Genomic DNA, 20,642 nt, shown 5'->3' with positions numbered 1-20,642 from the left:
ATTGAATCCAAAATGTCTTTTACATGCAGGGTTGCCAAGTCTGCGGTTTTACTTCAGAACCTGGAAGTCTAATTTGATGCTGGTTCCTTTGAGATTTTCCTATGGGGTTTCATAATTTTTTTTTATTAATTTTTTATTATGAGTAAAATAAAGCCTGTGGTAAACATAACTTGATGATACTTTGACTATTTGTTCTACACTGCACACAGTCAGGCTCTGTTTACACCTGGTATTAAGATGCATTTTGGTCTATTGGATCACAAGTGGACAATGCTAAATACAGGTGTAAACGGGATCTAAAACGTATTGAGCTTGTCTACTTTCGACCACTTCCAGAGGTATTCGCAAACGCATTTGACCGGATTGCTTTCATAGTGTAATAATAGTGTAATTTATATAGCGCTTTTCTGGGTACCAAAAGCGCTTTTCATAGAAGGGAAGGGAATCTCCTCAACCACCACCAATGTACAGCATCCACCTGGATGATGCGACGGCAGCCATATTGCGCCAGAACGCCCACCACACACCAGCTTATTGGTGGAGAGGACACAGAGTGATGAAGCTAATCAGTATGCACGTGTAGACGCTCATGTGGTCGAATGCGTTCGAACAGCCACAAAATACCGCCTACTTTTGGGAAGCGCACTAGCCAGACGGGATTTAAACTTTGTCGGCTAAAGACCCAAGTTTGGTTTGAAGACGAAAAATGTACCAAGCACGATGTTCTCTCACCATTCCTGATTTCTAACATGTACTCGCTGTGTTCGGCGTAGTCTTGCGGCTATCAGAGCAGAAACGGAAGCCGATGCTCTCCGTGTTTTTCCGTCGTCTCCGGCCGCGTTCATATGTAAATTGCACAAGCTTATTTTGTCCATCAAATGGACAAAATACAGGAGTCTGTCCATCAAATGGACAGAATACAGGAGTCTCCCCCTGTCTACTTGTGATCCAAACGACTAAATTGCATCTTACTACCAGGTGTAAACAGAGCCTTACACCCCATGCTGTCTTATCTAGTTACTTATTAAAAACGTACTTTTTTTAAAATGAACATAACTGCTTAAAAATTTGCGTTTTCACTATGGGTGTGTGTTACACTGTAGAACAAGTTATGTTTTCCACAGGCTTTATTTTACACATAAATCGAAAAATGGCGAATCAGTCTTCCGGATTCTGATGTCATACTCAACTGCACCACTCCATAGCAAACCACAACCATTCAACGATCCAGTCATTTCCCCATGGACAAAATAAACACCCGCTCTACATTTTTTCTTGTTTGAGAAGCCATTTTACTCAGAAATATGTCACAATAGGGAAGAAAAGACTATCTTAACTTCCGTTTCACGTCGACTTTAATAAGACCTGTTGTAAATCAAATCTTCCCAAATGGATGCCATTGAGATGATGGGTGTCTCTACCAGGGCAGAATGTTTACAGAAAGGATAAACAGTGGCTGAGGCTATAATCTAGTGTCGAAAGAGTAGGACATGTGTGGATTACTTTCTCTCTTTCCCTCTCTGTATCTCTCCTCTGCTCTCTCGGCACCTCATGACATTTCTAATTGCGTTAAATCTCATTATTCATGCCCGGCTTTGGGGCTGACACCGCATGCATCCGAATGTCTCAAAACAGATCACCCTTACTTGCCACTGTGGTTAGCACTCTGCCTGTCGGTTGAAAGAAGAGAGGGATTGGTTACTCCGCTGAGAGTGCTTCCTTTACTTCTCCCAGACCCCTCTCCCCTCAACATTCCATTGAGAATGTGTCCTCGAGTGTGTCTTAAACACACACTAGAAACACTCTAAATATGTGAATGTTTTCCAGAAAATTCTGTGAATGAAATGCCACCCCTGCACGGTAAAACGAGCCTTTGGGATGCACACATGTTGAATTTGTTTGCATAGTTCTGTGTTAAGTTTTGGCATTCTGCTAGAGTGGACAAGATCCACAGCTGCAGCACAAAAGAAGTTCCAAAACTCACTGGTGTAGTGCAGAAGCGGTGTAGGGAACTTATACAGTCAGCAAGTTTTATGTTCTGCTGGGGATTTTCACACTGTAAAACATTTTTTTTGTACAATCAACTTGGATGGTTAAGTCATTTAAACTTAAATTACATTAAACTGACTTAAATATTTGTTGAATCTTGTATAACATAAAAAGTAGGAAATTACTACTAATTTGATGAGTTAAATCAATGTAAAATATATGTTGTCACAACTTATTGATCATATCATTTTTTACAGTGCAGATGTTTTTGGGGACCATAATGAAGGAAAACCCATTTGCTTTTACCATAGCTGTCATTTTAAAACATTTTCCTCTTTTAAAGTTCATGATATAGTTCTTATTTAAGTGTCTTATCATTTTAATATAACTTTGAAGATTCTTTAGAGAGAGAAAAAATGCAACAATTAGACTTTTTTGACATTTGGTACACAGCTGTAACATTTATGTGAATAGCATAGTCCATATAATTTGGTTTTGAATTAATTAATTGAGATAACCTAAATGTTTTAAAGAGATTGTTCACCCAAAAATATTCTGTCATCATTATACTCACCCTTACGTTGTTCCAAGCCTGTATGAATTTCTTTCTTCTGCTGAACACAAAAGAAGATATTTTGAAGAATGTTGGTAACCAATCAGTCGATGGGCCCTATTGACTTCCATAGTATATATATATGAGAAAATCATACAGGTTTGGAATAACTTGAGGGTGAGTAAATGATGGCACAATTTTCATTTTTGGTTGAACTATCCCTTTAAGTTCATATTTAAATTTGTGACAATAAATTATAGACTTCGGTGTCTTGACTTCTTGCAACTGTGATTTTATGTCTCACATTTGCGACTTTTTATCTCACAACTGTGGCTTTACATCTGATACATTTCTTGAGTCTTTTTCTCAGGCGAAAAATATGAGAATCAAGATTTAATCTCTCTTTAATCTCATTGCTATCTAGGGGAAGCAATTGAGAAAATAAAGAGATCACATTTGTATTTTCCATTCCTATGGACTTCTTGTCTGTATGAAAAAGGCCCAGAGAGTGTTTGTAAGTTTAAGCCGCTGAGGCACACAGACATTATTTCTCTCATTATTTCTCTTACGCCACTGTTTGTTTTAACATACGGCTTTATGTGTGAATGTTAAAGACTCCCATGTCGAGGAAAGAGCATATTGTAGGGTTTTTGTGAAGTGCTGTCACAAGGAATACTCCAATGCTAATGGCTGAAGAGAAGAGACCTGGCCCTTTGTACCTCTCGCTGTCTGTAGTTTGTACACATGCTGTGTGTGTGTAAGGGAATGGGGGCGGGGGATCACGGAGGCCCTGAAAAGGGTGGATAAGAAACTCTACAGCACTGGCTCAGGGCAAATGTGTATTTCACCCCATTGAGACGAAACACACATTCCTACAGCAGGGAACTTCATTGAGATCACTTCAGAAACATCTGCTCGTAATGTTTGTCAGTGTGTGAAAATGTCATGGTCAAGGACTTCCTCAGAATTGTTGGGAAGTAAAGTAATGTTTCCTTAAGATATGATCAAGTTGGTTTCAATTTATTAGGCCTATTATTGTGTTTTTGATGATAGGATATTTTGTTATTGTATTATATATTTTATGTTAATGTGAGAAATATTCAGAGAAAAATATAAAATAATATTTAAATGGGTTTAATTGGTTTTAAATGTAAGCCATTGCAATTTCATGCCGGAAATTTTTTTAATAATATTACAAAAGGGTACAAAATACAGCATGAAAACCGAATGAAATAGTCAAATTAAAAGCTAATCAAATGATATTTGTGCATTTGTAGAGCTGAAACATAGGTAAATATAATGACTAGGACTGTCATCTCCTTTGAAAAGCAGTGACTCTTTTAAATCTGTCATTTCTAGGTCTGAGTGGAGAGAAAGCTGCAGTCAGAAATAGGCCAGGTTAGGTCAGGCTTTGTTTTATAATCTCACACTGACCTCTTTACTCAGTACTCTCTCTCTTTCAATCTCTCCTTCCAACCCCCAACTCTCTCTTTCCCTCTAATTCTCTTTTCCTCTTCCACCATCTCCCCCTCTCGGCTCTCTCCACCGCCTCTAAAAGGCTGTTTTAGATGAATTTATGTGCAAAAAATTTAGTTTTTCATATTAAATGCACAAAACCAGGCCTGTGTTTCCCTCAGCCATATTAAGTCCCTCCTTCAAAGACTCCTGGTACTGATAACTAAGATGCAAGGCAGTTTCTGGCCAGCTAGTCACCATACAGATTCACTGATCTCATGGAGAGTTAGTATAGTAGATGCATGAAATTGTGAGTTGGATTGTCCACTGATGCACAGCCCATAACCTCTGGAAAAATTTATATTTGCTTTTTTATGGGTCTAGTCTGACAAGAGCCATTTTATGGATGTCAGCATCCAAATTCTGTCTGTTGCAGGCCTACAATTTTTATGAGGTCCTCAGAATTGGCAAGTGTGAAAGTCAAGACGAGCCAACACGAAAGACTGGTAGTGTAAACATGTTCATGTAGTGTAGAGGAGAGGAGAAACATATCTGTAAACATACATACAACATAGAGCTTATGCGCATGGTGAACGTGATTTCACCAAGTACAACATGTTCCTGGATCAACATGTTTGTTGATCCTGGAACAACATTCCAGACAACCAATCAGATTTGAGGGACAAGTTTACAGTTAATGTCAAGTTTAGGCTTATAACCAGGGATTGGTGCTTCTACATCAGTGGTCTTCAGGATCATTTCCTTCTGATTTTAGGAATAACTTAGGGGTTAGGTTTAGGACTAAATTTTCTGACAGGAACTTTGTTCCATGATCAACAAAACTTGACAAAATCACGGTGACCTAGTGTGCATATTGCCATATTATATTGGGTAAGTTGTCACAATGTAAGCCATGCCATTAAATTACCATTTTTATGTTTTTCAGCTAAGTTTAAGCAGTAAAAAGCAATTCCTAAAACAGAAAAAATAAAATAAAATTACATAAAAACTTGTTATAAATAAATTGTAAAAAATAATAATTACAAAACACGTGACAACGACAAAAAATATTATCCTGAGATCACAGTTTAATCTTTATGATATTATAAAAAATATCACAATATCGTAATTTTCGTTTAGGATGTCAGAATTTTTTAGCTGCTTGAAATCAACTAACACACATTTGTGGTCTTTTGACCCAAAAACTTCACATCATCTCCACATGACATCTTGTTTATTTTTTATTATCTATTAGGTCTATAATACAGATTTAAGTAGCTATAATGATATGGAGTGTGATTAATTTTCTTTTTAATTCATTTATTTTATTAGTGATTTTCTATTCCCCTCTCACTCAGACACGGCACTGTTCTTCTTCAAAACTGCTGTGAAGGTCAGCAGCGATGCACTGATTCTCTGTGCAACTGTGATTGCATCCTCTGGATATTCATTAATGCAAATACACACAACTCACAAATAAGCTGATTGACATGCAAACAAGTCTATTCAATTAGCATGAAATCTGAATAAAACCCCTTTCAAAGTGCAGTATTGGGGCTGATGAGAGATGCAAGTCTGTAATTGAGCATGACCTACGAGGAAGTGCTGAAGAGGGTCTCGCCCTAATGCTGCTTTAAGGCTTTTTTTTTTCTGGCATCTGGGCAGGAGCAATTACAGCTTTTGCCATTTAAATAAATCACTCTAAAGAGATCAACAGATCAACCTCCGTTTAATGCTTAATTACTTAGGCTCCTCCTTCAGAATACAGGCTCCAGTTAGCTATGCAAATGAACCGGCTCCGTCCTAATGATACTCCCACCAAGCACTCAAAAATCTCCTCATTCCGAATTATACAGATAGAAGGATACGGAATAATAAATTAATTTAATACTTTATTATTTTCTAAATTGAATTACTAAATTACTTTATTTTAATTAGTTAATATATTTTTATTATAGATTTTAATAATATTTATAAAGATCATTTGTATTGTATGCTGTGACAAAAAGATGACAACTCAGTCTATCCTCATTACTTTTGCTTCGCATTAACCTGTCACTTAAGCATTGAAAAGTTGCTTTCCTTTTGCTTTTTTATTATTATTGAGCATTGATTTCAATTTTCCCATCCCTGATGATACATGTCCATTATGATTGTCTGTTTATCTCACAGGCCATAAGTAGCCCAGGAAGTGTAAGGTTCATAAACCCTCCCTGATCTCTGCCATGACTGCTGTTACACCCAACCTCTCGCAGCCCTGCCCCCCATTAGCAGTTGCATGCAACAGTGCTTTCGCTCGGAAAGGGTGTCATTATTCTACTAGGTGCCCGGGAACACATTCAATTAAAATGAACTTGGGAGATGGGGGGTGATTGCAGCTTGCGTCTGCTGCGTTGAGTTTAGATTAACAGAAGTTTCAGAGTGTTAGTGCACTGGTGATGGGTGTTATGGGGGCCTGAATATCCGAAGTTAAAAGCGATAGACTCCTTGATGCGTCCTTTGAAATGGAAAAAAACAAACATCGCTGATTGTGTATAGCAATTGATTCCACCTAGTTATACATCCTAGTAAATCAGAGTTTATTCACGTGTAATGGCTGGATGACGTTCTGATTACTGAGCTCTGACATTCACACAATTTTAGAATACAATGCTGATTTTCAATAGTAATTCACTAGTTTTTTTTTTATGAAAAACTGGTAAAGTACATCACTGACCCTAGTTTATGAGTATACCGCACACTTGGGTCTTAGAAATGAGAACAATTTTTGGTATATTGTTTGTTGTTCATTATTTTTTAGAGCTGCATGTCAAATCGATTAATCACATCTAAAATAAAAGTTTGTGTTTACATAATATATGTGAGTGTATATATTATTATATGTATATATATTATATATATTTCTCTGTGTTTGTATAATATATATACATACATATATATAAACACAAACTTTTATGTTAGATGCGATTAATCACAATTAATCGATTTGACATCATTCTTTTTAATATATTTATTTATTATAAATATAGACACAACTTGATCAGACCAAATAAAAAATAATGCCGTTTTTATAATGATTTTAAAAGGTTTTAGTTCACTCTTGTTCATTTGCTGTCCTGATGCAGCTATTTGACATATTTGCATACATTTTTAAACAATTGATTTGTAAATTAATCATTGTTTGAATTGTTTCATTTACATTTTTTGGTTTTATTGTTTTAATTTTGAGTCAATTATTTTTAGCGAATCAGTTCATCTAGTTTACAATCCTGGTTTGAATGATTAATTCACAAACTGAACTGATCAATTTCTGACTCAACTCACTGAGTCAGTGATCCAGTTGCTTATTATTTTGCATTCATTTGTGGAATATATTTAAATATCTCTTTTTTGCCAATGCTGAAAAAAACTAACATTTTTTTTTATTAAAAACAATGCTAAATAGACTCTGCAAAGAGCTCAACTGTCTATGTGTGTGTGTGTGTGTGTGTGTGTGGTTCAGTCATTTCCTAAAAAGTGTGAAGACAAAATGTTTTGGTCCCCAAGAGGTAGACAGCTTATAAATAATATTAAATGATGTTTTTTTGAAAATGTAAAAATGCAGAAAGTTTTCTGTGATGGGTAGGTTTAGGGTTAGATGATACTGTTTGTACAGCATTATATCTATAGAAAGTCCCCATTATGGAAACCCAACATGTGTGTGTGTGTGTGTGTGTGCTTAAGATGTTTTGTGCAAAATCAGTGTATTATTGTATTGTGTATGTGTGTACTACACCAAGAAAGCTGGAGATAGATAAAGTGTTTGTGTGTCCTCCTTGAGCCAGCACAGCAGGTTATTTCTGCATGCACGGTGCATCCACTTATTCTGTGAAGAACATCTATCATTTTATCCTGTGATTAATGGCTGTCCTGAGCCCGGCTGCTACTAACGCAAATGCACTGAGAGGGAAATGACGGAGAGAAAAAAACACCAGCTGCATAACACACATACACACACATTCACTCTTTGAGACCACATTCTGGGAACTCACTTTTTTGTAGACTTTGAGAACAATAATAATTCATTGGAACCATGAAATTCTGCATATTTTAATCAGGTTTTCCAGACAGCGAAAACTCTGCCACGGAATAAAAAGCAGAGAGATGTAGTTTAGGCGTCATTATATATCCTTAGAGATCCTTATCAATTGGTCTCCGTCACATTAAGCGGTTTCTCAGGTTCTCTGTTACCTGCTTATAGCACCATCAGTGAGAAAAGCCATGCGAGTGGACCTGCTGCTCTTGGCCCCTGAGAGCGGCACAAGAGGCCCACCCATCTCCAGTTTAATTAAATATTTCCCTCCTGAGTCGGCGAGGTGATGCCGTGAGCATTATAAATCAAGAAAAGGGCATCTGCTGATAGGCAAATGAAAACAGACTCGCTGAATAGGCAGTACGGGATGAGCGCAGCAGATTAAAATAAACAAAGAGAGTGACGTAAATAGCTCTCCATCCTCACCCCGTCTCAAGTCAGTGTCGCTTATTTGTTGTACAACCATATGTGAGTTATGTTAATGAGATACTGGGAGTGTGTGTCGGTGTGTTTGCGCATGGGGGATGTAGGTCACGTTTCCCTGTTATACCCCCCACCTCTCTACAACCTCGGTTGGGGTTGTTATGATCTGGATTGCCCTCACCAGACATACACAAATGATACTTATTGGACGTTGGCTGTTTGTTATAATGCAGGTACATACACATGCAAATAAGCTCACATTTGCATGCATTCATGCACACACTTAAACTATTTCTGGCATCATTTATCAAAATCCTTATAATATATTCACATACAGTATGCTGCAATACGGCAACCTAGCATTCTCACATCAGTGTTATCAGAGTTAACAAAAATTAAGAAACTAACTAAAAACATTTTTGATACTTGAAATAAAATAAACTTTAAATTAAATATATGTATATATATATATATATATATATATATATATATATATACGTCCAATAATATATATATATACGCCACAAGAGGTATTTTTTTAAACTAATTTTATGTCAGCTTGCCCAGGCAACATTTTTCATTTTTGTTTAGTTTATTTAACTTGATGTACTAAACAAAATCTGATTTTTTTTTAATTGGACATTAATAAAAACAATATATATCAAAAAAGAAAACCCCCACAGCAAAATGACTAAAACTTGGAAATTATAAAAATAAAAACTAATTCAAAATATACTATAGTTTTGATTTTTAAAATTATATTCAAAATAAAAACAATTTGAGTGTCTCAATGATACTAAAATAACACTCACTTAAACTCCCTGTGATTTGCCTACTGAAGCAGAATTTTAAAAGGATCGTTTACCCCACAGTGTATATTCTGTCATCATTTATTCACCCTCATGTTGTTTCAGACTAGTAGGCCTATGACTTTCTTTCTTTTGTGAATCAACCATTTTTGTTCATATACAGTGAAAGTCAATGGGGTCCAAAACAACAACAAACAACATAAAAGAAAAATATTTTTTGTGTTCCACAGAAAGACATTCATGGGTTTGGAATGACATGAGGGTGATTAAATGATAGAGTCTGCATTTTTAGGTATCCCTTTAGTTTTTCTGCCTGTACTATGAAAATCTAATTTTGGCCACATGTATCCACATGGTGAATTCAGTCCCATAATGCATTTCAATGAAGTGAGAGAAATATTTGCTAAATTGGAATAGCATACTAGTATAGGCTACTACTCCTATACGCTGAGTCTGAATAGGCCAACTTCCATAAGCGAAAAACAGTATGCGAGATGAGTAGTATGTCTGAATTCAATTGGCGAAGAGTACCCGGATGACCTGCTACTTCTGATGAGATTCTGAAGTTTGCATTCAATGGACACTTTACTATCCCATGAAGCCACAGGAGAGGATTTGGGACTGACGGTGAAGTGACTCAACTGACGCTGGTAGGTCACATGATAATGACAACATGGCGGATGTAGTACTTCAGAATTTCTTTCATACTATATAGAACATACCTTTTTAATGGTTGCGAAGTAAGTTTCAAACCAAATGTACTATACAGTATGCGATTTCCGACGCAGCGTTATTTATGCCATTTTAAGGTATGTCAGAAAAGGAATGCTTTCCATTTTTATACATTAACTTGCTTGTCCAACTTACTCTTCCTCCTGCTTTTTCTTTCTCAACTGCTCCCCCCCCCCCAATCCTCCACCACCCACAACACGCAACCGAGAGCAAGGAAGATTTCTCACTGGCACTAATAATGAGATCCTTTTCTTGAAAGCAACCCCTACCAATCCAATTCAATATGGAAACCACAAACACATTATGCACAACTGTCGTGACAAGAATCTGGCTGCAGTGCCCACACTGCGGATGCCAAAAAATAAGGCACGTTTCACAGAGCACTGAAACTACTTTGTGCAGCTTAGCATTAATACTTCAGGGAACATTTTGTTTTAATGCTTGGTTTTCTTCATCAGTTCTTCAAAGGCAGTGGATTGATAATTCTCAAACTTTCTCGTTGGGGGTTATTCTGAATCGTTAACCCTAAGTGAACTTGTGTGATTAATTCATCCCGAAGTGCTTAACATTACAAACTTATAGTTTCAGTCTTAAACGGATTCATCTTCTTTTATGTTCAACAAAATAAAGAAAATCATACACTCTTGAAAATAAAAGGCTTTATTGGCATCTATGGTTCCATGAAAAACCTTTAATATCCATGGAACCTTTCCATTGCACAAAAGATTCTTTATAGTAGAAAAAGGTTCTTTATAGATAGTTAAAATGTTCTTCACACACACACACACACACACACACACACACACACACACACACACACACACACACACACACACACACACAAAGTTTCTTTAAAGAATGTTTACGCAAAGGTTTTCTAATGGCACAGCTGCGAAAAAAAAACCTTTTGGAGCCTGTACCGTTTTGAAACAATATGAAGGTGAGTAAATGATGACTACTTATTTTTTGGTGAACTATCCCTTTAAGTTTACTATCAAGTTTGGGGTTTTGGAAACCTTATACATTTTAAAAGAAATTTAAGATTTTAAATTGTGAAAATCTCACATTTGCTTACACTGATTTTACTGCTGTACTGAATAGTGATGTAAAAATTATGTCTTTATAATACATGCATACTTCATTGTTATTGGTCTTTTTTCTCAAATGAGTTTTTTATTTGTATAGCGCTTTTCACAATTCACATTGTTTCAATGCAGCTTAGAAAATCATTATGTTAATATTTGCATACTAACTTTTGATTGGTCTTGCAGTGATGCATATATTTAACTATTTGTAGTAAGTTCAATTCACACTGCCCCTGACTTTTATTGCTGCATATCACCATTCGCTGTACCAGATAATGAGGCAAACTTGTCACTGCATGCTAAGCTACCTGGGTCCAATAATACACATATTATTAATTGTCACACATACAGCTTATTACCTCAGATACATTTTTCCACACATACTATTGTCTCTTTACATGGTCAGACTTTAAAACTATCAACACTAGCTATTTCCTTTAGAAAAATACTGGTTTAATCACTATCATGGTGGAGATTTAGGGGGGAATGTTCAGAATAATAATTGGAGTGGAAACTGTGGCATTTACGTCAGAGTCATTAGTTACTTTACACATCAGGCTGGAAGACAGTTAGACTGACCAAAATAATATTTACGTAAGCCTCTCTCAGGAGTTTTCGTGTTTAGCTCAATGAACACTTGCAGGGTTCAGCTGCTGCTTACATTGAAGTGTGTGTGCCTGCATGCCCACCTCACTGCATATCTCAGGATCTTACTGGAGGGATGTTAACAGACTCATACTGTAACATCATCTGAGGAAGGGACTATCAGCAAATGATGTTCAAAAACTGTGTTAATTTTTTTAAACTTTGATCATTATATTCATATCGAATCATTTTTTCACTTTGATCGAGAAACAGAGGGATGGAGGGAGAATGGTGTGGATTGGGTGATGAGGGTGATGACTGATGACAGATATGAGGTCTGCTTGTTTATGAAGTATTATACTTTCCTTATGAGTGTGAAAATATTGTGAATGTCTATTAACACCTGGAGAAAGCATTCCCAGCCATCTCATTGGCAGTTGCTCACTGATGCATGACCATTTTGCTCATGGGCATTAAGTTCTGAGCCAATCACCTGAGCCATAAATACCATGTGACTAATTACTCTGGAGACATTGATTGGCGGATGGCGCCATAAGAACGCACACAGTACCAAGCATTTCATTAGCAACTATCATGAATGACAAAACAGCTTTCTTTCTTTTCTTTCTTTTTAAAAGTCATACAAATGAATTAAATGCCACAACTGTGTTCATAGTTTCTTCAAATTAGCAGAATGATTTCTGAATGATCATGTGACACTGAAAACTGGAGTAATTAAGCTTTTCCATCACAAGAATGAATTACATTATATAGATCTTGACCAAAATGTATGTACCTGATGGAAATAACATCACAACATTTTTGGTCAAGATCTTGTATTGACAATGCAAGAGTCAAGCACTCTGTAAAGTCCAGCAAATCCCAAAGGCTTTCCATGAATTTAAGGTCTGGATTCAGAGCTGCCAATTCATGTGTGAAACCATTCTTTCACAGTTAGAGCCTGATGAATCTTGACATTGTCATCCTGGAATATGGCCATGATACGTCTTCCTACATGGTTGTTTAAGAAAGGAAAAGCTACACACTCCATCAATTAGGGTTAGAAGAACTGTTGCCAAACATATAATATGCAAGAAACACATTAATCACTGCAATAATTATACAAATAAGCATTTGCCTGTTTAAATCCAAATGAGGAGTTATTATTTTGTTTGGCTGGGTAGTGTATATTCTGCATCTACTAGCAGGGGCTAACTTTCCCATGCTAACTGTAACGCTGTGGTGTACTCAGGAACAGGCTGAAGACTCAGAAGATGAAATCCAAACAACACTTTAATAGTAACACTCAAGAATCAGGTAACAGGCAGGGAAACTCACGTTAACACAGTGTAGGTATTACGGTGACCGGACCAGGAGTGCAGGAGAAGGAGCAACTTAGTGAACATAACGAGAATAACTACTAAACACAGTTGACGCACATGAACTAATAATGACGGTAACCAAGGAGACGGATGAGTAGCGGGAAACTGAACAAAGAAACATGTGACAGAAGAAAACATGAACAAAACTAAACTGAAAGTGACACTAACTAGCCAAACTTTAACCCTTTGGAACCTACAAGGAATGCCAGAGAGAAAGAATGTGATAGAATGGGGAGTAGGGATTACTATAAGGCTGTTTTTAAAACTCTCATTCTCATTGCTTTTGCAATGGTCTAACATACTGAAATACTGAGTTTTGAGGTTTGGTGCGTTTCCATGCAATGATGCCATTCACCACACTTGTTCACAGCGCAGCGTTTTTCCACAGGCTCTTCTGCACGATCTGCCTTTACTCCCCAGGCAATTCATTACAGTTTCTCGGTGGTCAACAATGAATGTTGCATCAAAAATGCAATTGCACCCCTGGTTGCCATTTAAGCGGGTGTGTCTGTTTATACTTTTCATTACATTGCGTGATTAGGAACAGAAGTCAATTTTACATGCCATTTCAAGCAGCACTACCCATCCTCATAGACGCTTATTTAAAATTTGAAAACATTTTTTAAATGAAAACATCCAAGGATAAATGAAGATTGTCATTTTGAAATGTTGGCTGTTTTGGGTCTGTTAGTACAGATTGTTGTGGTACTGCTGCAGAGGTGGAGAATGCAGGTATTTGCTATTCTCAGAGTGTCTCGCCAAGTCGCTCTCTCCATCTCCCTCACCCTCCATCTTTTGCGTTCTCTCTATCTCCACCTTACCCTCCATCTCTCTCTCTCTTTATATCTTTTCCTTTCTCTTTCTTTCACCCTCCGTCTCTCTCCCTTGCCCCCTCTCTCTCTCTCTCTCTCTCTCTCACCCTCGCTCTCATTGGGAGACGCCTGTGGAATATAGTCATCAGCATGAATTTTTTTCCACTCTCTGGAAGAGGCAAACCCTAACAAACATGTAGTCAGCTGTGCAGTGGCTCTGTCTTTCCCACAATAAAAAAACAGCATGAAAACATCACCTCAGCTTTGGCAATCCACTCTTCAAAGTCTTAAAGGAACATTTAACAACCACTCACGACAATACTTATATTAAAATGCAGCGAGTGATTCATTTCTAACAGGTAGATAGATATTATCCAACATGTCGCCAAGCAGATGTATTGGTATTTAAAAGATGTTGCCTGAGCTATTGCCATAAACATGACTCAGCCATGCCTCATGAACCACAGAAGGAGGCCGGAGAGCGTGGAAGAACATTCCGGATAAACATCACTTGTGTAATGGAGATGATGTGGTTAGTTGTCCTACACAAGCCTATGGTGTCCTTGTTGACCTAGTATTGATATGTGCCCTATACAGTACATGCTGTAAATCAGAACCTGACAAATGCATTTTTCAAAATACAAGTCACTTTTTGGAAGTTCAGATAAGATTACACCGTATGAAACAGAGTTTAAAATAACAGGATGAGCTACATGTTTTGTGTGTGTTTGTGTGTAGATAGGAGGAAATGCTTAATTTAATTGATAAATTTTTACTTTATTGATTCATTTAATTCGTTTTTTCGTTTAGTGTTCATGCTGACAAAATCTGCAGCATATTACTCACTCTCAGTGTTATAATTGTCATAATTAGATTGATAAAAATGGCTGCTATTTATGAAGTGGAATATTAACTAAGTACATTTTTAATGCTTAATTACACCTTAAATGGTGGCCGAAAGCCACAGAATGAACTCTGTCTTACAATGTCTAATCACAACACAGGTGGGCAGTGATTGGTTAATATTCGCCATTAGCTTGATGAGAGCATTTTTGCTGTATTTCCTATTGAAACAGGATTTCAATATAAGAGAAGAGGAGCTAAGTCCTACGTCAGGTGAACTATTCCTTTAAGTGGACAAAATTATTACAGAAGTCCAGCTTACGTCACCAAATAGAAGTCTGTCATTTTCACCGGAAGATCAAGTGTAATCAAGTGTAATCAACGTCTTGATTAAACATTACGAGGTCAAAAAAATAAAAGAAATAAAAAGAAGAAACATGGATGATACATGGATGAATCATTCACAATAAGAAATGTGACCCTGGATCACAAAACCAGTAACACGTAGCATGGGTATATTTGTGGCAATAGCCAACAATACATTGCACGGGTCAAAATGATAGATTTTTCTTTTATGCCAAAAATCATTAGGATATTAAGTAAAGATCATGTTCCATGAAGATATTTTGTAAATTTCCTACCATAAATATATAAAAAAATATTTTTGTGAGTGAATGCAGCACAATCGCGAACATAAATGGACAGTTTTAAAGGCGATTTTCTCAATGTTTAGATTTTTTTGCACCCTCCGATTCCAGATTTTCAAATAGTTGTATCTCGGCCAAATATTGTCCTATCCTAACAAACCATACATCATACACCCTTGTGACTGGTTTTATGGAACAGGGTTCCATAATATAAAATGCATTCACAACTATATATTCATTCCATGCAGGCTTTAAAGGGCTTGTGCCCCCCTTTTTAAGGGCCAATACGCTGATTTCACGCAGCCGCCATTTTGAAATCGAAAGTGAGGCTCCGGTGGGAAGAACCCCGGAAGTAAAGATAAACAACAATGCCTTGGACTACCAACCTGAAGCTGCTGCCGCGATTTACACTATTAGATGTTAATATCCAATATAGGATATGTATATAGTTCATTCCTTCTTCTTTTTTTACTTTCTGAATTATATATATAAAAAATATTTTATTTATAAATGAATTTCACTGTAGGCTATATAGTCTAAAGTATGAAAGAAATGTATGTACAGTTTTAGAATAACTCATTTTATACATTAAACACAACAATACGCCATCACATTCACGACTCTCCTGTGATTAAAGGCGACACTTCCGGTTTTCTTCCCACCCGAGCCTCGCTTTCGATTTTTAAAAAACGGCTGCGTGAAATCAGCGTATAGGCAAGTTAGTTGCATCATGAACCATGATTTGCTACTTTCTGTAAATTTTTTTCAGAAATCAGAAATCTTTATAGTGCAAGATGAATAATAAAAATGTTGGTTGATTTTTCCTGGAATAAATAAATAATACAATTTTAAATGTGTATTTCTGCCAAACATATTTTATTTCATATTTTATTTTAAATGTGTATTTCTGGACTAAAAGCTACTCAATTACACAGCTAAACTCTAACCCAGGCAGCAACATAGTGTCGGCCCGGATCCGGCCCACATCTGGTACACGTGGATTCCACACGGCTCAGATGTGGGCCGGATCTGGGACATGTTGCTGCCTGGGAAATTTTATATTTTCGGGTCTTTAAAATTAAGTCACAATGATTTTCAGAGAAACAAAAAAAAACTAAAATAAAAAATAAAGAAGAAATATATTATAAACTTGCCTACCATGAGTGAACATTAAAAAGTAAAGACCCTGGAAAAACAAATCATAGGCTGTGTCCAAAATCGCATACTCTCTTGGTATTTATTTTGAATATGTAATTACTTAATGACTTCTAAAAAAGTATGTTCTATAGTATGATTGTAGTATGAATGTAATCCGGACGTACTACATTCGCCATGTTGTCATAATCATGTGACCTACCAGCGTCAGCTTCAATTCCATTCATAAATCCTCTCCCATGGCCTCATGGGATAGTAAAGTGTCTATTCACACTTCAGAATCTTGCCGGAAGTAGTAGGTCATCTGGGTACTTTTTACCTACTCTTTTATGAGTAGGCCTACTGTGAATTCGGACACACTTCTTTTGTCACATACTGTTTTTCGCCTACTATATAGTAGGGAAGTATACGATTTCGGATGCAGCCATAGTCACACTGATTTAAAGCCAAACATGATATGGGACTTGGTCTGGCCTCTTCTTTTGTCAAATAAACATATTTATTGCTGAAACATTTTTACAATTGTTTCTAATTTTATTGAGAATGCAAATGTAATCATCTAGTAGGCTAATAGTGCTCTGCGTGTTACATATTTTAGTTTTCAGTTAAGTTTGTCACTTGATTTACACAGGTCTGGAGAGTACAACAATCCGACGAATACAGCCTGCCTTCCCCTTTAAGAAGCCCCTCCTTTTCTCCACAGCAGGGGAGGGTGAGCATTATCCTGGAACAGCGATTGAAAAAAAAAAAATCCACCAGTAGACTGTTTCAAGTTCCCCCAGTAGAAACTGTGCCTGATTTGTGGCCAATGCTGGAGATGTACGAAAAGGGAGGAAAACACTAAGCGGGTAGCTATGGAGATAGACCGTTTTCCTGGCCGCTTCCTTTGACAGGTGTTGAGTAGGTTAAAAGTCTTCAAACAGAGTCCACCATGTACGCCAAAGGGAAAGGAGCTGTCGTTCCATCCGATAGTCAAGCCAGAGAGAAGTAAGTGAATTTGTGCGTTGTCACATATAGAGTAAAAACCTGCACGTTCTCTGATGTCTGCGCTGTATTGCACGAGACGGCTAACGTTACCAGCGACACTTTTACAAAGTAGTTTATTTGCAGGGTTTGTGCAGTGTTCGTTTAGCTTGTTTGTGTTTATGCGTGCTGCTTGTACTCGCTTTAACGTTACTTTGTAATGCATTCAGGTAGTAGATTTTATGTGAAGATGTGTACCATGCAGATGCAGAGTTTGTGGAGGGTTCGTAAATGAATGCATGATGTAGATGCTCTGATGCTTCTAGTGCACGAGACATACAGAAATCCCACAGACCATGTTAAACTGTGCACGAGCAGCTGTACAAACTACTGTAATGAAATAGTTTGATTTGATAGTGTGTTTGTGACATGGTAGTAGTTTTTAATTAGTTTAAAACACACAGTGTTTCTCATTACTGTTATTCATTGATCATACTTCCACTTTAAGTTGTCATAAATTGTCTGTTTTCTTCATTTGATTGTGTGCTGGTGACTTTGTTGTCTTAAATATATAAGCTAGGGCCTTCATTGTGTACAAAGACATCCAAGTAATGATGCTTTGTATAGCATTATGTTTACAGTGTAGTTTAAACATGGTTCCCCACAATCATTTAAAACCTGACAATCTTAGGAGACTTTAGACTTTAAAAGTATGACTTCCACACAAAGTCAGATATTTCTTTAGGGATGTTTATAAGTTCTGCAATGTTTAATCAGCTAGATATTGGTCTTTGTGGAGTAAAATACATTTATTGGAGACATTTGTACAATAATAAGTTGAATTGTCTAGATTATGCATTCAAAAGCACTCTCTCTATGAAATGACTTTTAAAAATCCTCATCTGGTAATTGTGGCTTGAAAGGTTGTGGAAAAGTCAGTGTGAATTCATGGGTCAAAAAATGTGGGAACCTCATTTAAAAGAAAACAGTCTTACATCTCGGCTATATCTAATGCAGAACAATCATGTGGCAGTCAATCCTTTACTGGTTTGTAAGGTTGTCCAAAAGTTGCTTTTAGTTCAGCATATTAGGCTATATCATAATTCAGTGATGGCTTATAAGTGTCCATATGGCTAGTTTATGACAGTGTTGTTCTCGTACTTGTAATTTTTGACTATTTGCTTGGGTCTGCACCTGTGATCAGCTTCAGTTGTTCTGTTTAAACCTCTAATTCAGGTTGCGCTAATAGTGACCACTCAAAATTACGAGATGCTTCGTTTTAGTTAAGTGGTATCATGGATGTTAAATGCCTTTTGCACGTCTAGAAATGGCTTGAATGAATGATTCACCTTAGCAAGCATAATTCCTGCTGAACTCACATGTATTGTGCAGTTTGTATTCTCAGTAGTCGAGAGTTTCTATACTTAGTTAAAAGTTTAAATTACAACTTGTGGCAGAGCATTGAAACACTATAAAATGGATCCATCAAAAGTGCACCGTCTCTGGCCAAAGAAGCAGATGGATTCTCAGTTTGGCAATGTTGATGCAAGGATGTTTTTTGTCAGAAAACTTTTTAGGAACTTGTCATTTTCACCCTTTTCTCTTGTCTTGTGAATAATTGATAGGAGGGTTGAAAACATGATTTTCTAACAGTGCCTTTGTAGGACGGTTATGTGTGATTCATTCATGTTTAAAGACGGTTTTATCAGAGAGCCTCAGGCAAGATGTCAGGTGTGCTCAAGGCATACATTTGGCAGATTTCTTTGATGTGAGGACTCCGTGTGGGCTCTGTTGTGATGAGAGCAGAACGTGGGGACCCGTTTATCTCTAGCAATACATTTAGAGATTTTCCTTTGGAGCTTCCATAAGCTGATTTGTCCTCGCCTTGGTTCATGTCTAATGAAAAATGTCACGTCCCTGAGCGAACCCTTTTAAATGAATGTTACTTTTACCTTAAACTTATTTATTTTTCCTCATGTCATTCCAAACTGTTATGCTGGTAATTTTTATGTGGAATGCACAATGAGACATTTGGAATAATTTCCAATACCTGTTTTCCATACAGTTGCATAATAAGTAGTCTGTCAAGCACCAAAACGTTGTAAATGTACCATGAAACTAGTCCATGGTGGTTTAGACTTCTTTTTTTTTTAAATTCTAATGTTAGACTTTTTTTGTTTTTAGTTTATTTAGTTTTTATATTAGTTTTAGTTTTTTTAGGGCTGCCAAAGTTGATGCAAGGGTATTAGTATCATTTAAAAATTCTGAACTGTGTTAAATGCAGTCCTGTGTTACTGCTATCTAGTGGCATTTTTATATATTTTTTTGCAGGTGGGTGGTAAATATTTCATTTTGGGTCAGTAAGAATGTTTTTTAATGTTTTAAAAGTCTCTTGTTCTCAACATTTAGCTTGTTGATTAAAACTACAATAATATGAAATGTTATTACAATTAAAAATAAAGTTTTCTAGTTTTCAATTTTTATTTTAAAATGTAATTTATTCCTGTGATGACAAAGCTGAATCTTCAGCATCATTTCTCCAGTCTTCAGAGTCACATGATCCTTCAGAAATCATTCTAATATGTTGATTTTGTGGTCAAGGGGAAACATTTCCTATTATTATCAATGTTGAAATCAGTTTGGTGCTTGATGCTTAATATTTTTGTGAAAACATGATTAATTTATTTCAGGATAATTTTGATGAATAGAAAATTCAAAAGAATAATAACACTGTTTCTGAAGGCATATGATAGCTTTGTGTGAGTCATTTTTCAAATCAAATAATTCATTAAACTCAGAGTTTTCATGATGTCTGATCACAAGAGTCGAAACCCATGACGCTTGATGTTACTTATTTGATTTGAGACAACTTAAAGAGATTGTTCACCCAAAAATGAAATTTACCCCATGATTTACTCATCCTCAAGCCTTCGGAGTACAGAGCAGTGTGGAGTACTTTTATGAAGGATGGCCTTCAAAATCATATCCTCCATTCACTGCCACTATAAAGCTTGGAAGAGCCAGGACATTTCTTTTTTATTTATTTAACTCCGATTCTATTCGTCTGAAAGAAGAAAGTCATATACACCTAGGATGGCTTGAGGGTGAATAAATCATGGGGTAATTTAAATTTTTGG

At 36.5% G+C, this 20,642-nt stretch overlaps 1 protein-coding gene across 3 annotated transcripts in view; it reads left to right on the top strand.

Moving 5' to 3' along the window:
• Nucleotides 1-17,296: 17,296 nt before the first annotated feature.
• Nucleotides 17,297-20,642, top strand: part of LOC309501488 (single-stranded DNA-binding protein 2) — a 70,018-nt gene continuing 66,672 nt past the window's right edge. For all 3 annotated transcript variants that reach the window (XM_082173636.1, XM_082173635.1, XM_082173634.1), the window contains exon 1: nucleotides 17,297-17,529. In XM_082173636.1, coding sequence (XP_082029762.1) covers nucleotides 17,474-17,529 — 56 coding nt within the window. In that variant the 5' untranslated portion in view covers nucleotides 17,297-17,473. The remainder of the gene's footprint in view (nucleotides 17,530-20,642) is intronic.

Source organism: Leuciscus leuciscus, assembly GCF_965113295.1.
Source record: "Leuciscus leuciscus genome assembly, chromosome: 6".
NCBI classification, from domain to species: Eukaryota; Metazoa; Chordata; class Actinopteri; order Cypriniformes; family Leuciscidae; genus Leuciscus; species Leuciscus leuciscus.
Note: the sequence above shows the minus strand (reverse complement) of the source record. Positions and strands in the feature narration are given on the sequence as shown.